A 17,515-nucleotide genomic window follows, 5' to 3' on the forward strand; every position below is an offset into this window, starting at 1 on the left:
AATTCTCTCTGAATATTATCTGGTAGTGCTTGTAAAATAATCAACAGAAGTTGCTATTATTACATGACTCATCTGTGAATATATTAAGTTGTGCCATGTAAGTAAGCTCAAAGTCTTTTAAGAAATTGTGCCATGTTGAAGCAGTTACATTGTGGTGTCTAATTTTTTCAGAGAGCAAGGTTGATGGTGCAAGGCTTGTAATCCCCACTTCTTGACAGGTTGAGACAGGAGGAGTTAGTTAGTACAACAAACCAGGTGGGGAACAGTTCCATATTTCTGCGACCTTAACTATGATAAAAAAAGAAACCCATATTAGACACCTAACTGGCAGTATGGGGACATGTGCATGAACACTAGCCAGTAACAAAGTGTATTCCCTGATGGAGCTGCTCTTCCAAACATTTACCATCAGGAAATCATTAAAAATAGAACATGTGATGTGTTAACGGGATGGCAATTTTGCATTGATTCTAATAATTGTACTCATTAGCGCAGGTTATCAATATACTAGTCTACTTCGTTAATAGTTTAAAGATTTCATCTTCATTTTTACTGAAAACAGATGCTTCCTTATGCAGTACATCCTGACCACTGCTTCCCTCCCTCCACTCTTCCCCGCCTCCCTCTCCCTCAGGTCCTCTCCCTGTCTGTTTCCTTCAGAAAAGAGCAGGCCTCCAAGAGACAAAATCCAAACATGACAATACAAAATACAGTTAGACAAAAGTCCTCATGTTGAGGCTGGACAAGGCAACCCAATAGGAGCAGAGGAGTCTCCAGAGAAGACAAAAGAGTCAGAGACCCACCCCCTCCCGTTCTTAGGATCCCACAAAAAATCAAGCTAGCAGAGGGCCTGGTGTGAACCCTGCTGTGTGTATTCATGGGCCATGTTCTCCTAGACTCCTCCATCCCCTCTGACTCCCTCAAAATTCATCCCTAAAAACTTTAAACTTTAAATTATAAAACTCTTGTTTACAGTTTAGAGTTTTATAGCTGGAAAAAGTAAGGCACGTAACGATTAGAAAGGAAAAATCAAAACTGAACTTATTCGCGCTAGACTATGGTTATATACATGTAGAAAACTCGAAATCTAGAAGTTCTTTTTGTTTTGTTGTTGTTTGTTTTGGTGTTTTAAGACAGAGTTTCTCTATGTTCTGGAACTCACTCTGTAGCTCAACCTTGAACTCAAATCCCCCTGCTCCTAGGAATAAAGTTGTGTATGTACCACCATGCCTAGCTAGAAATACATTATTAGGATAAAAAGATTAATTCAGATACAAATTCAATACATAAAAATGCATTTTATATACCAGTAAATTAAAGGTAACGTGTTTAAACTTCATTTTATCAACAAACATTCAATACCAAAAATTTTAAGTAATAATGTATTTGTATATTTAATCAACCAACTAGAAAAGTACCAGTTTTCCTCAAATTGAAATGTAAATGCTGACACAGTTCCCTTTTATTCCGTTCTTTTCTCAGGTGAAGATAACCTTGAGTGCCCCATATTCCTGCCTCTGTCTTTCCCAAGTGCTACTATCATAGGTATACGTTGTCATACCTCGGCCCCTCCCTTCCTTCCATTTCTTTTCTTCATTCCTCCCTACCTCCCTTCCTTTCTTCCTAGTCTTTTTAGGTTTTCTGATTTATTCTTTCATTCATTCATTTATTTATTGGATTAGGATATGCACAGGAACCACAGTAGGCATATGGAGGTCAGAGGACAGAGCTTCTAGCTCTCTCCTTCCACGTGTGTTCTGAGCATCAAAGTGGGGTCAAGAGGCTTCAGGCATCTCTCTCCCTCTTCCTCCCATCCCCCCTGAAAAACTGGCCTTGAGTTCTGGCCTGGGGTGCTCAGATAGTGTGTGGCAGGATAAGAACCCCTCCAATAGCTTCAGTGCAGGTGAAACTTAGGATGCAAGGTAGACCCCAGGAAGTTAAGAGAGGACAAATAATGGAATATCTGCCACAAGACAGCCTCATAATGAGTAGAGGCCATGTGAGCCATAAATGGGTAATCCATAGGATCTGGTCTACACAACCCTCTGGGACATACCACTTGCTCTGGATGCCAGAGATGGAGCTACATAACTTTTACCCTTTTTTTGGTTCAGTCTTTCCTTGCTTTCTTTTTTCCCTCCTTTTTGGAAAGAGAATGTTTGCTCTGTACCAGTAAATCTTGAGACTGTATCAGTGTGGGCATTTACTGAAGGGATTTGCCTTGAACATGGTGGTACCTTCCAACAGGTGCAGTGCTGTAAGAGAAATGGCCTCAGAGACACACCAGAGATGTGTCTTACTCATCTAGTAGGGTTAATCATCAAACCTACCATGTTTCCATCACTCCCAAAGATTCCATCACTGTGACAGCCTTTTGCTTCTTGGAGTTCTTTGCAACTCGGCCCCAAGACTTTCATCCAACTCTCTCCTACAAGCCAGATCTCTGTTAAAATCCTTCTCTACTGACTATAATTGATGACTGCCTTTTCCTTCCATGCCTGACCTTGCCCTTCAGTCTCTTAGCAGCCTTTATTGTATCTTGTCATAGTGCTTTTTATTCTCTGCAGGTATGGTTTTCATTGGCTACTTTAAATTCTTTGTTGTCTCCTACTAGCAAGCATGCTTCCGGAATAGAGCTTGTGTATATACTGCTTGCCACTACACCAAGGAACAGAATACGGGGTACAGTAAACGTGTGTATCAATGAACTAAACTCATGAACTCTGGGAGAAATGATATGCCCACGAAGTCTATTCTATCATGTGGTCTGTAAAGTTGAGGAACAGTAAAGGTTCAGACAACTGAGCCAGTGCATAGTTAATTTAGTTTTATTTATTAAAGAGAAAATTGTATTTATTTAAATCTGGCATCCTTTTTTTTTTTTTTTTCTTTTTGTATAGGATAAGGCTTCAGCCTCACTTTTTTGTGAATGCCAGTTTTCTGGCAATTTTTAAGGCATTTTTAAGGCATTTTCCTTTCCTCGTTGTATCTGTTGTCAGAAGTTAGTCTGTTTGGTTTTCAGGCTGTCTACACTGGTCTGTTGTTTTATACCGTTTTGATTACTACAGCTTCCTAATACAGTTTTAAATCATGACCTGCCCATCCCTCCTACATTGTTTTTCTCTCTCAGTAATGCTCTGGCTACTGAAGGTTTGTGGTTCTGTAAAAATGGAAAGTGCCGCTGGAGTTTTAATAGGGATTTGCCCACACTATAGCTAGACCTCCAGGTGCTAAGGGGTTGGGGGAGCCAGACATGGAGAAAACTTCCATTTAGATTCCTTAAAAAGCCAAATAAAAGTCAGGTGAGTGGTGCACACCTTTAATCCCAGCACTCAAGAAGGAGAGACCAGACTAATTACATATTTACGTGGAGAGGTGACAGAGAGAGACACTGTCTCACAAAAATAAAAATAAAAAAAAAAAAGTCCAGAGTTGATGAGTTACCAGAAGCTTGGTTCAGCTGTTCCTGTAGATTTCTTCATCATATTCTGACCTCCCTTGCTCATGTATTCCCTCCTCCCTCTCTTTGAATGGATTCCTGGAGATTGCCCTGGTGCCTGGTTTGGGGAATCTCTGCATCTGGTTCTATCAACTACTGATTGAAGGCTCTATGATGGTAGTTGGGGCATTCACTGATCTGATTACAGGAAGAGGCAAGTTCAGGCACCCTCTCCACTATTGATAGGCATCTTAGCTGGGGTCGTCGTTATGGGTTCTTGGGAATTTCCCTTGTACCACCTTTCTCCCTAACCACATAGTGACTCTCTCTGTCAAGACATCTTTTTGTTCTCCCTCACCATTCCCCCACTCTCATGTTCTCATCCCCTATCCTCCATCCCCCACCCCAGTTTATGCAGGAGATCTCAACCAATTCCCCTTCCCAAGGTAATCCTCATGTCCCTCTTAGGATTCTCCTTGTTATCTAGCTTCTTTAGAGCTATGGATTGTAGTCTTGTTATCCTTACTTTGTATTTAATATCCACTTATGAGTGATAACATACTTTCTTTCTGAGTCTGGGTTACCTCATTCAGGGTGGTTTTTACTAGATCCATTTGCCTGCAAATGTAACGATGTCATTGTTTTTTACAGCTGAATAATACTCCTTTGTGTAAATGTATCACATTTTTTTTATTCATTCTTCAGTTGAGGGGCATCTAGCTTGCTCCCAGGTTCTGGCTATCATGAATAATGCTGCTATGAATATTGTTGAGCAAGTGTCCTTGTGAGGTAATTGAGAATCCTTTGGGTATATGCCCAAGAATGGTAGTTCTGGGTCTTGAGGTTGATTGAGTCCCAATTTTCTAAGAAAACACCACACTGATTTCCAAAATGGCTGTACAAATATGCACTCCCACCAACATTGGAGAAATGTTCCTCCTGACTCCACATCCTCTCCAATATAGGCTATGCTCAGTATTGTTTATCTTAGCCACAATTACAGGTGTAAGATGGCATCTCAGAGTAATTTTGACTTACATTTCCCTGATGATTAAGGATGTTGAGTAATTCCTTAAATGTCTTTCAGACATTTGAGATTCTTCTGATGAGAATTCTATGTTTAGCTCTGTACCCCATATTTTAATTGGACTATTTTGTATTTTAATGTCTAGTTTCTTAAGTTCTTTGTATATTTTGGAGGTCAGCTCTCTGTAAAATGTGGGGTTGGTGTAGATTATTTCCCATTCTGTAGGCTGTTGGTTTGTTTTGTTTTGTTTTCTTATTTACCTTGTCCTTTGCCTCACAGCAGCATTTCAGTTTTAGGAGGTCCAATTTATTGGTTGTTGCTCTCAGTGTCTGTGCTACTGGTGTTATATTTAGGAAGTGGTCTCCTGTGTCAATGAGTTCAAGACTACCTCCTACTTTCTGTTCTTTCAGGTTTTATGAATTTATGTTGAGGTCTTTGATCCACTTGGACTTGAGTTTTGTGCTTGGTGGTAGATACGGATCTCTTTGTAATCTTCTATATGTTGACACCCAGTTATCCCAGCACCATTTGTTAAAGATGCTTTCCATTTTCCATTGTACCATTTTTGCTTCTTTGTTAAAAATCAGAGGCTCATGTGTATAGATTAATGTGAAGGTCTCCAATTCAATATTGGTCCACATATCTGTTTGTATGCCAATACCAAGCTGTTTTTATTACTATGGTTGTTTATAGAGTTTGATGTCATGGATGGTGATGCCTCCAGAAGTTCCTTTATTGTATAGGATTGTAATTATTATTCTCAGTTTTTTGTTTGTTTGTTTTTGTTTTTACACATGAACTTAACTTGAGTATTTTTCTTTCAAGGTCTGTGTAGAACTGTGTTGGTTTTTGATGGGAATTTCACTGAATCTGTAGATTGCATTCAGTAAGATTGCCACTTTTATTATGTTGATCCTATATATCCAATAGCATGGGAGATCTTTGCTTTTTCTGACGTCTTCTTCAATTTCTTTCTTTAGAGACTCAAAGTTCTTGTCATACAGGTCTTTCACTTGTTTTGTTAGAGTTATCACGAGACATTTTGTGTTGTTTGTGTCTATTGTAAAGGGTGATATTTCTCTGATTTCTTTCTTGGCCCTTTTTATCATTTGTATATAATAAGACTGTACTTTTTTTTTGTATGTTTTTTGTTTTTTGGGGGTTTTGTTGTTGTTGTTGTTGCTGTTAATCTATCACATTACTAAAGGTGTTTATTAGCTGTTTATTAGCTGTAGGAGTTGTCTGGTAGAGTTTTTGAGGGTCACTTACATATACTATCATATCATCTGCAAATACTGATTAATTTGAATTTTTCCTTTATAATTTATATATATTTGATCTCCTTTTATTATATTGTTCTAACTAGAACTTTAAGAACTATGTTGAATAGATACAGTGGACAGCCTTATCTTGTTCCCAATTTTAATGGAATTGCTTTGAGTTTCTCATCATTCAATCTGATGTTAGCTGCTGGCTTGTTGTAAATTGTTGTTATGTTGAGATATGTTCCTTGTATCCATAATTTCACCAAGGCCTTTATTATGAAGGGGTGTTGGATTTTGTCTTAGGCTTTTCCAATAACTAATGAAGTGGTCGTGTGTTCTTTTTTTCTTTCAGTTTGTTTATATAGTGGATTAGATTGACAGATTTCCATACATTGAACCAACCCTACATCTCTGGGATGAAGCCTACTTGGTTTTTTAATGAGTTCTTGGATTCGGTTTGCTAGTATTTTATGGAATATTTTTTGCATCAATGTTCATGAGAGAGATTGATTGGTCTGTAGTTTTCTTTCTTTGTTACATGTTTGTGTGGTTTTGGTATCAGTGTTACTGTATACTTATAAAAGGAGTTTGGCAATGTTCCTTCTGTTTCTATTGCATGGAACAATTTAAAAAGTATTGGGATTACTCTTCTTTGAAATTCTGATAGAATTCTATGATGAAGCCATCTGGTCATGGGCTTTTTTTGGATTGAGAGCCTTTTAATGACTGATTCTATTTCCTTTGGGGTTATAGATCTTGATTTAATTTTGGAGTGGGGAACTTGTCCAGAAAGTTGTCCATTTCTTTTAAATTTCCCAATTTTGTGAAGTACAGGTTTTTGAAATGTGACCTAATGATTCTCTGGATTTCCTCTGTGTCTGTTGTTGTTCCCCTTTTCATTTCTGATTTTGTTAATTTGGTTATTCTCTCTCTACCTTTTGGTTAGTTTGGATAAAGGTTTTTCTATCTTGTTGATTTTTCTCAAAAAAAAAAAAAAAAAAAAAAAAAAAACCTCTTTGTTCCAGTGATTCTCTTTGTATTGTTTCTTTGTTTCTATTTGATTGTTTCCTGGCATCTACTCCTCCTGGGTGAGTTTGTTTCTTTTTGTTCTAGAACTTTCAGGTATTCTGTTAATTTGATACTGTGGGATTTCTCCAACTTCTTTGTGTATGTATTTAGTACTATCAACATCTTCCTAATGTTAATCTTAAGGTTGTTTTCTTCTGTTTCTTCTGCATTGGGATGTTCTGGTCTTTCTGTTGTAGGATCACTATGTTCTGGTGGTGCCATTTTTTTTTTTAAGTTGTTGAATATATTCTTGCATTGGTGTCTACTCATCTCTTCCTTCAATCAATGCAGGCAGTGTGTTTGCCTCTTGGTTGGATCATATCAGTGGGTCTGTGTCTCAGGGGATGGGTGGATTTGGGTACAAAGTGGGACTTGTATATTACAGGATCTGATGGGGGGAATGGAATAGCCCTTCTGTAGGAAGCTTGCTTGTTGACTGGCTAGTGCATCTGAGGCTGGTAGAGCAGAGGCCTGGCGTTTTGCTCTGGGGCCTAGAGACTGAGCTGTCCAGCTGGGTCTCTGTGTGTATTTTAGACATCACACATATTCAATAAAATTCATGTTTAAATGATATTTAAATCATCTAAAATACCCGAAGAAAGTGGTAACAGGAAAGAGAACTTTTCATCTATTTTTTTATATGTTTTATGTGCATGAGTGGTTTTGGCTGTGTGTGTGTGTGCGTGTGCGTGTGCGTGTGCGCATGTGCATGTGCACGTGCGCATACACTGCCAACAAAGGCCAGAAGAGGACATCAAATCCTTAGTGACTGAATTTACAAAATGGCTGTAAGCTGTCATGTAGGTGTTGGGAACTGAACCTGGGTCCTCAGCTTAACTGCTGAGCTGTCCATCCAAGTCCCTTTTGCTCACTCTCAAACTTCAATTTTAAAGGGAATCAGTGTGTCTTTAGAGGCCAAATTTTAAGTAACATATAAAATAAGCATTAAAACCAAAGAAGTCAGCCAGGCATAGTGGTGCACACTTTAATCCCAGCACTTGGGAAGCAGAGGTATGTCTATGGATGTCTGAGAGATTGAGGCCAGCCCTGTCTTCAATTGAAAAAGAAAGTATCTGTATATCATCTGTCTAGATTCAGTAGATAAAGTAATAAAAATACATTTTTAGTGATTTTTTTTATGTGAAAACTGATTAGGACAGTTTGCCCTGGGGTTCATTTTGAAAGATGTCTAACTACTAAGGCTCTACTCACATCAAGAATAAGTTTACGTCCCAGAGTTGTCTCCATGGGTCTCCCTGCCTTTTTATGTCCCACCAGAGCTAAGAGATATTTGGCAGAAAGTTGCTAAGGAAACAAACAGGCTTCCCCAGAAACTGCAGGTATATGGGGTTTCTACATCCCATGTTTCTGTCCATATCTCTTCTTTTAGGTCAAACCTGGCATCTCGTGTTTAGGGACTCATCACGAAGCCAAGGGACTTGCAAGCATGTTGGCAATGGAAACAAATGTGCCTCTGTGTTCCACGGCAACGCGTTCACTGAGCTGCAGTTGACTTTGCTGTCACACAATCCTAATGGACACTCTTGCTTTCTACACCACCTCTGTGTGGCAGACTCCCACTTACCACTTTGAGCTCACTGAGCTTCCTCTGTATATTCTCTGTTCAGATGTGAGCTTGTATTTTAATAATATTCTTTTTATAAACTCCGGTATTCATTTTAAAACAAATTTCAGTGGCTATGCTTTCTTTTTGGGAGGTACATTATTTCTCAGTGCTCTGAATTTTCTCCCAGTCTTTATAACATTCCAAAAATAACTCTTGGTGAGCTTATAAATTCATTAGTTAATCCCACTGGGGCTCACTAATACATATTACAGACTCTTGAGTTTTATATATGAGATTTTCTCAAGAATTCCCTTACCTGTTATTATCAACATAGCAGTATTGACAGGGTCTCTATTGCTTCCTAATTGCACATACTTCTTTTTCTTGTTAAAGATCAATTTTTAAAATCAAACCTTGTCATTTCAAAATTATCATAGACACATTGCCCTGTTAATGTATCTTGTACACTCATATTTTCTTCTTGCCTTTGTCATAGTAACTTACAATGTTTATTCATTACCTTTTGATTTAAAAAAAATTCTTGTAGGCAAGAACAGAGACACAATAGGGGCCCATGGAGAGCGAGTTCTCTTTCTTTGAAATACAGATATAAGAAACTCTTTCGTGTTCTGAGGTGACTATGAACAGAGATATCCCCTATCTAACCACAACCTAACATGTAAATTATATATTATATAGAAAAATGACATTTGGCCTTGTGGGCCATGTAAGATAAAGTGACTAGTAATAATTAAAACAGTGAAATTCTTTTGAATTATATTTTTTGGTAATGTTTATCCACAATTATGATGTTCTTCATTCTCTTCTGTATCCATTACTTATAATTTGCCAGGAAACATCATATCTGGCCAGTCACACATTGTGTGTGTGTGTGTGTGTGTGTGTGTGTGTGTGTGTGTGTGTACAGTGAGAGAGAGAGAGAGAAGAGAGAGGGAAACATCACTTGTTTGAGTGTTTGCTTTTGGAGACTTTCCCTCAATTGAAAAATTTGTTGATGACATAAGTTGCACAGGTTTTCGTGTTAAGACACTCCTTTTACTGGGTTGGGAGTATAGCCCAGTAGCAGAACACATACTCATCATTCAAAGCCTTGGGGTCAATCCCAGCACCAAATTCATACAAGATAATTTACACCTAACTTTTTAAAGATTTTTTCAATATTTATAATTATGTATATGGAATATATGTGTGTATGAGTTCAGTTGCCCTAAAAAGATCAGAGGCATGAGATTCCCCTGGAGTTGGAATTCAGTGATTGTGAATTGGGTGCATGCTGGGAATTGAACTCCAGTCCCCTGAAAGAACCCTCTCTCCAGACCCTGTGTTTGATTTTTTTTTAAAACTAAAAGCAAAAAAAAAATGGGTTACAGCTTTGAAATAGTGTACATCTGCCAAAATATCAAGATTGTTTAGCTAAGTAAGAATTTATATATTTTTGCCCCTGTGCACACCCCCTCTACTGACAAAAATAGCAAGTACCAAGAGCAAGTGAACAAGGCTTGTGTCTTTCATTCCTTTCCTGTTGCTGTAATAAAATGCCCTAATAAAAGCAACTTAATGAAGAAAAGGGTATTTTGGCTCATAGATCAAGTATACAGTCCATTAGGGTAGGGAAGTCAAGAGGTTAGGGACTTGAAGCAAGTCCTCAGGTGGTGTCCAAATCAGAGCACTGACTACAGGATGCTTAGCTCCTCTCCACTTAACAAACTCAGGACCCCAGTGTAGTGCCACCCATGGGGTCTTCCCACCTAGATTAATGCAATTAAGATAACCCTCAAGGAGTCTTTAACAGTAAATGTCACAGATGACCTGTAAGGAGCTTGAGTTAGTTGGCATCAGAGTGAGATAGCCTCTCTTCCTGCTCTGAGAGCTATCCATCCTCAGCGCTACTTCGATTGCAGAGCTAGAAAGAGAGTGTAATGCTTAAAGCAAATAATGCTCTTCCTGAGGGCCTGACTTCAGTTTCCTAGAACCACATCATGTGGTTTCTTATCTGGGGTTATCAGTGCTGTGATGAAAGGGATTGTTTGGTTCATTCTTCCACATCACTGTCCATCGATGGGTCAGGAACTCAAGGAGGGAAGGAACCTGGAGGCAGGAGCTGATGCAGACTTTGGAGGGGTGCTGCTTACTGGCTTGAGTCTCATGGTTTGCTCAGTCTACTTTCTTATAGAACCCAGGACCACTAACCCATAGTGGACTGGGTTGTCCCACATTAATCACTAATTAAGAAATTCTCTATAGGCTTGCAATCTTGTGGAGGGTTTTTCTTAAGTAAGGTTCCCTCCTCTCAGATGACTGTAGCTTGTGTCAAGTTGACATAAAGCTATCTAAAACAGGCAGCTCACAACTCATTGTAACTCTAGCTCCAGGGACCTGACACCTCTGGCCTTCAAAAGTGTGTGCTCACATGTGCATACCCCACACAAAAACACACAATATTCAAATTCAAAACTAAATATTTAAATGTCATTTTAGCATAATTATGTCCAGATTTTCATAGTAATATATCAATATTTTCAAGGGAACTTTGTCCCTGAAATGATTTGCCTGCATTTATGCCTGTGTACTGTAGGGCCCACAAGGCCAGAATAGGATGTTGTATATGCTACAACTGTGCTTATGTATGGTTGTTGCCCACCATGTGGTTGCTGGAAAATGAACCTGGATGCTCTACAAAAGCAACATGTGATCTTAACTGCTGACCCACCTCCCCAGCCCCACTCGTCTGTTTTAAATGATATCCAAACATATACTTGAAACTGCATGCAAACCAAGACTGACAAATAATTATGCATCTTCCAAATGCTACTTTTTAAATGTTAAAAATTCACTTCCAGTGATAGAGGAATGACTTCATTGGTTAAATGCTTGCCTTTCAACCACAAAGACCTGAGCTTACTCCCCAGAACTCACATAAAGGAAATCTCCATATGATGGTATGTGCTTGTAATCCCAGTGTTGGAAAGGCAGAGTGGGGCAGGCAGATCCATGAATGCACTGTGCAGCCAGCCAGCCTGTTATACTTGTGAAGTTCCAAGGACAATGAGAGACCCTGCCCCTCCCCCTCAAACAGGTGACTGAGGAATAACACCTGAGGTAGTTCGTCCTCTGGCCTTCACGTGCACTCATACACACACATGAACACATGCACAAAGACCACTCCCGAAGCTTAAGAATTTTTTAATTAAAAAAGTTTTTGAGAATTTCATACATGAGTACATTATTCTCAACATGCATTCGTCCTTCTTCCAGCTCCAATTCCTTCCATACTAACCTCAAATTAAATTATTGGCATCTTCTTTATTATTGTTCCCTGTGTGTGTGTGTGTGTGTGTGTGTGTGTGTGTGTGTGTACCAACAACAGTTCCCCATCCTTCCCTCCTCCACCCAGAAACTTTTATAATTTACATTACACTTCAATGTGTGTGCCATGGCACACATACAGAGGTCAGAAGACAACTTCCTGCAGGCATTTCCCCCTTTCTACCATGTGGGTTCTAGGGATTGAACCCAGCTTGTCAGGCTTAGCAGCAAGCACCTTTACCAGCTGAGCCATCCTACCAACTCAAAGGGGAGATTTTTTATGAAGATATAAAATATGCATTTGCCAGTTCTTGCTTTACAAAGAATTCCACCTTCCGTCCCCTAACTGTTAAAGTAGGAGACTCCGTTGGCAATCAACTTTACTTATTAACCCTCCCTCCTGATGAAGCATAAAATCTAGTCTATTTGCAGAGGTCAACCTTGTCAGCAACTTCAAGCATTCAGTTCTCCTTGTACACTGGTCTCTGCAGACCAGACCACTCAGGCAGAGAGTTGTCATGAGCTGAAACCCAAAAGAATTATTTAGTGATTTTATCCTCAAGGACACCTGTTCTGTCAGATTGTCACTAGGGGGAAAGGGGGTTAAAAGTGCTTGATATTAAAAAAAAAAAAAATTGCTTGAGACCATTGACTCCAAGTCTCTCTAGAGTCATAGATTGGATTTGTTTTCAAGGAGAAGAAATTGTGAGAGGAGCTCCCGGGGAAATTTACAAATAGATCCTCGCCTGGGCAACACTGGCAGGTGTAACAGATCATTATGGAGAAATGCCAAGTGTGAGTAGAAGGTTAGGAGTGGGAAGGAAGAGAAACAGTTAACACTTGGGGAGAAGCTTACTGTGTTTGGAAGTAGCTGTCACCATGTGCTATGCATCTGAGGATGGTCTTTCAAAAGGAAGACATACAGATTAAGTACTCTGTCATCATTAGGGCACTGTAGTAGTTATTACTAAACTGAAGTAGATGGCAAAGCCTGCAGAAAAAGTCCTTTCATAAACCTGCCCAGAGACAGAGCCTTCTAGAAATGCTCACGCCATTTACTTGAAACAGATGTTTTTAGGGTGTCTAGGACTGTTCACTTGTGTTTTGAAATTGTAACTACCTCCAAATCCAAAGAAATTCTTGATGGGCATAATCTAACTAACTTAGTAAAAAAAAATACAATGATATCAGCATGTAATGTGTTTTTAAAAACCTAGTAATTTTACACACATACTGATGAAGTCAGACATTTTCCCCCGAAGAATTCTAATAACAATTATCAGAATTCATTCTGGCCCTTCAGGATTTACCAGTAAAACCTATGCTCATCAGTCCCTCCCACGGAATAAATTGAATTTTGCCAGAAATGCGTAAGCAAACAGAGAAGTGACCTCATTTTTCAGTCTGCATACAGTGGTGTAGGAGGGTATATCTCCGGAGTATGGTTTCAATATTGGATCTTAGTTCCACATATAGGTTCATAAGGCCAGAGTGGAGGGGGATGAAGACACCCTTGTGAAGGGCACCTGTGAAGAGATGCCTTCTCCATTGGGGTCAGCTCCCACAGCTAAGTTATATGCACAAACTATAGCTTTCTGCTCTCTGGCCAACCAGTGCAGCCATAGCATCTTTATTGTTATAACTCCCAGATTGTGATACTGTCACAAAGCTGTTGCTAGGCAACAAATGTGGTTACCAGGTCTCAGCGAATAGCTGAAGGGGGAAGGCAAAGTGTTGCACCATTGTAGAGTAACCATAGCAATGACCTACTATTACAGACTAAAGAATTATCATTAACAATGTTAAAGTATCAGAGGCCCTGAATTTGCAGACTTCCAAGCAGTATCTGCATAATTAAGATACTGAGGACATGATTCCAACTGTTTCAGAGCTAACCACTCATAATTTCTATGGGAGTATTTGTAATTATTTTTATTTTAATTAAAAATTGATTATGAAGTTATTGGTTAAATTATATATTCTATCACAATAAGTTTTTTTAAGCCCGGGCTATTCTCGTATTCCTATGCCTATATGTTACTTGCTTCTTTGTCAAACTAAAGGTTCCATTTGATTGAGAAATGGTGTATAGTATTCAACCCAAGCCACAGACAGAAGCTGTGGTAAGACAACATGGTAAATTGAATATCTCCCGCTTTTCTGAGTACCACGACTGAATAGGGGGACCTAAATGCTTTCAGTGGTTCTGCTTTGAAACACTTTTTGTCTGGCGTTTCTAGATCTGCCCTCCTAAAAGCTGTAAAGCATGTGGCCCGCTTAGGATACTTTCAAGGCCCCTGGTCTCCTTTTGAATCCGGCCTTTCATTAAATATCTCCAGTGATTTGGTCCCAGTGACCTCTCTGAAGCATTCGTGTTCAACATCAGAGACTGGGACAGGCCAGAAAAAGAATTATTCCCTCCACTCTGCCCGGGAGCAAAGCCACCGAGGCGCTAAGGGGTGGGTGTGGTAGACTCGGGATCCCGCACGCAGGGGAAACCAATCCCAGGCCTGGGGAAGTGGGTGGTTTCTAGGCGGGAGAGGGAGTGGCCCTTCCCGCCGAGCTTCTGGATTGGCCCGCAGGGCCGGAGGTCCCCCGGGCGCGCCTGGCCTCTCCACTGGCGCCCTGCGGGCAAGTGCTGGCCGGGGGAGGCGGGGACCGGCGCAATGAGGCGGTGCGCCCCCAGGACTGGCGGAGCCTGGGTCCCGGAGCTCGCCGGTGCCCGTGCACTCGCCGGGAGGGCGGGGCTCCTCGCCTCCTGCGGGTGGCCACACACCCGCGCGACACCTTGTAATCTCGTGTGTGTCTCCGCAGGCACCGACCGCCACGAACTAACTTCCTGGAAGAGCTTCCCGTCCATCTTCAAGTTCTTCGCGGAAGCGTCGCACGCCAAGAGCAGCTCGCACAAGCCCGCCCTGACGCGGCGCTCGCACCGGATCAAGCACGAAGAGCTGTGAGCTCGCCGCCGCCCTCCCGCCGCGCCCGCAGCCTCCCGGCCCCCGCTAGATTGCTTTCTTCCTCCAGCACAGGGCCATGATATGTTCCTCTAAATAGTGTTTTGCATTATTTCTAGATGAGTGCAACTGTCAAAGCAATATGGAGTCAGCGGGCCGCCTTTCCTGAGGGCTGAGCTGGGGGGGCATGGCGCTGGGGTCGGCGGCCGACCCAGGCTGAGCGCGCCCGGAGCCCCGCGGCTCTCTGCAGCTAACCTCCCCGGTGAGCCGCGTGTGCGAGCGGCGTCTGCGCGGTCCTACCGCCTGCTGCAGTGCGGCCGCGGCTGAATCGTGCCCATTTTTACTTATCCTTAAATCCAGCAAGCTTTTACTCTAGACTTCAAACTTTAATTTTAATCAAGTTTTTCCCTCGGGTCATCTTATGAGTCCCTCTCTTTTATAGAAAGCCACACACCCGAGTCCTAGAAATGCCACCTTTAAATTGAGCACACGAATGCCATGAGGTACTATGTAGTTTGGGGAGTACAAATTCTTCTCTCCCTGTAATGACCCATTTCCATTTCAAGACCAAAAGAAAAACTTTCCATAACAATTCATAAAGTACTGAATCCGAATCCTTTTTTCTGGACATCAGGAGAGAATGTTCAAATGAAAACATAAGCAGCTATTTTAGTTGTAGGTATAAGGCCCCATTTTCAGTGAAATTTCTAACACACTTAACTGGCCCTACTGTTAAAACGTGTAACATGCTGAGTGAGTACCATTTAGATGATACACTTAAGGCTTGCTTTCTGTGTACTATGGGGCAAAGAGTTAGTGGTAGTTACTAATCCGTACTAAGTATACTTTGACCTTTATGTAAGTGAACCTTTTCAGATACGGGATTATTTTTTTTTTTTTAAGTATCATCAAGAAAATGAAACTGCATAACCTCATCCTTCTGACAGGCTAAATAAGGTTTAAAAGGCTTCAGTTTTCATCTACAATAGGAAAAGAGAATGACTTTGTTTTAAAGGTGCACAATTTTTAGTGTCCCACTTCCTCTGGTAGGGTTTTGCCCTATAATTCCAGCTGTTAGGTCCTTTACACCAACTGGGATCTGTCGAATACTGTGAAATGCAGAAGATAAAATAAGTGGCCATGTTTTAAATTAAAACATTCAACATAAATTACTTGAAGATTTCAATTAGTGAAAATCCTATCCAGTGGGTGAGATTGTGAATTTAATACTTCCAATCCTTTAAGTGAATTCAACAAGTAATGAGTCTGCCTTATTTGAGAACATGCAAAAGTATATCCAAAATGATACTGAGGCCTCAGAATAACCAGAACTTAATAAGCTTATGAAGAAATTTTTTTTTTAATATTGTGAACTGACTTCAGCAAGTTTTAGAACCAGTACTCCATGCACTCAATAGTTCCGTGTTTTCTGTGCCTGGGAAGTAAAGTACCAGTGATGGATCATGTCTGGACATCTTCTGATATTACTTAAGCAGAAACAACTTAAGAGGAAAATCAGAATAGTGTTTTATCTAACAATGTCAAGCACAGTGCTCTGTCATAGTGACCCTTCACATTTCTTATTTTAGAGGGATTGGTGAACTCTGTAAAAAATAATGTCTTCTCAATGACTGACTTTGAAAAATTGGTGTGGGTTGAATACATCTTACAAATGTTATAAATTATCTGGTGTTTTCAGTATATGAAAATATTAACAAGAAACTAATTTTGTGATGTTAAGACAAAATCATCACTGGTGCAGGGATAAATCTGGGAAGCTTCTGCAGCAGAACTAAAGCAAAGTAAATGTGCTCAGCTTATGAACCAAAGGACTGCTGGGCCTTCCTCCAGATCCCTCACTTTTACAGAGAAAGTCAGTTTTCTTAGGATGAGCTCTTTATAATCACTGAATTGTAACCTTGTTATCTGTCTGATAGAGAGCTATTTACAATGTTACATTTTGTCAATGTCTGTTGCTACTTATGGATCTGCACTGTAGCAACCCAGAGGGAGCCAGGCAAAACCCTCCAGTGATAAGTGATTCCTTATAATGTAGGGTTTCTTAACCTGTTGATTGGGATGCTGTCCGTATAGGTATAATAATACTACTCACCTCATTTTTCATGAACTAACAACAAGCAGTTGACAGTACTCCCGCCTACAGAGCAGTGGCCAGTGTTAATAACAGGTCTTCTCCTTGTTGTTTCCTTTGAAAGATTCTAGACACATAGTGGTATAAAGGTAGAGTGTGGGCTTTTTGTTTTTTGGTTTTTTTTTTTTTTCTTTAATCATATGCTTAGTTCTTAGAGTAAATAGATTGAGAAAGACATAAATTGGAGCTACAGAATAGTCCTGATGAAGCTTCACTGCCAGGCAGTTTCATTGGAACTTTCTGAGGGGACCTAACATATGAAGTCCTTGAAAGTCATCCTGGGAATATGAAAGACCATCTACTTGTAATAATTGTTCTTTTCTCACATTTCTGCCTTTGTGCTTCCTGAAATGCATTTTTGTTTACATGTCAAAAATAAACAAAGCACAGGAGTTTCCTTTAATCTCTTCTCTGTCTAACATTTTAAAATAAAAAAAAGTTTTTCCAACAAGCAGCTGTGTATTATTCTTCATCAGTTCTTTTTTTCACCACCTGCAGAGGCTTTCAAAGCTGAGACCTAGACAGAGTTATTGGACCATATTCATCAATATTATAAGACTTAATAGCTATTATTATTACTATTGTTATTGCTGTGAGGCAATATCCTGACTTTAGTTGAGTCTCTTCTTGGCTCATATATGTCATAAAGGTAACATTTTTTTAGTCAAATATTTTTAATATGTAAGTAAGGAAATTAGAAAAACTTGTCTTTAAAA

The 17,515-nt window shown here is 40.0% G+C and overlaps 1 protein-coding gene across 3 annotated transcripts in view; it reads left to right on the forward strand.

Moving 5' to 3' along the window:
- Fam172a (family with sequence similarity 172 member A) overlaps positions 1-17,250 on the forward strand; it is a 377,012-nt gene extending 359,762 nt beyond the window's left edge. For all 3 annotated transcript variants that reach the window (XM_051182789.1, XM_051182788.1, XM_051182790.1), the window contains one exon: positions 14,508-17,250. In XM_051182789.1, the coding sequence (XP_051038746.1) occupies positions 14,508-14,650 (143 nt within the window). In that variant the 3' untranslated portion in view covers positions 14,651-17,250. The remainder of the gene's footprint in view (positions 1-14,507) is intronic.
- Positions 17,251-17,515: the final 265 nt, after the last annotated feature.

The sequence above is a fragment of the Phodopus roborovskii genome, unplaced genomic scaffold, assembly GCF_943737965.1.
Source record: "Phodopus roborovskii unplaced genomic scaffold, PHOROB, whole genome shotgun sequence".
NCBI classification, from domain to species: Eukaryota; Metazoa; Chordata; class Mammalia; order Rodentia; family Cricetidae; genus Phodopus; species Phodopus roborovskii.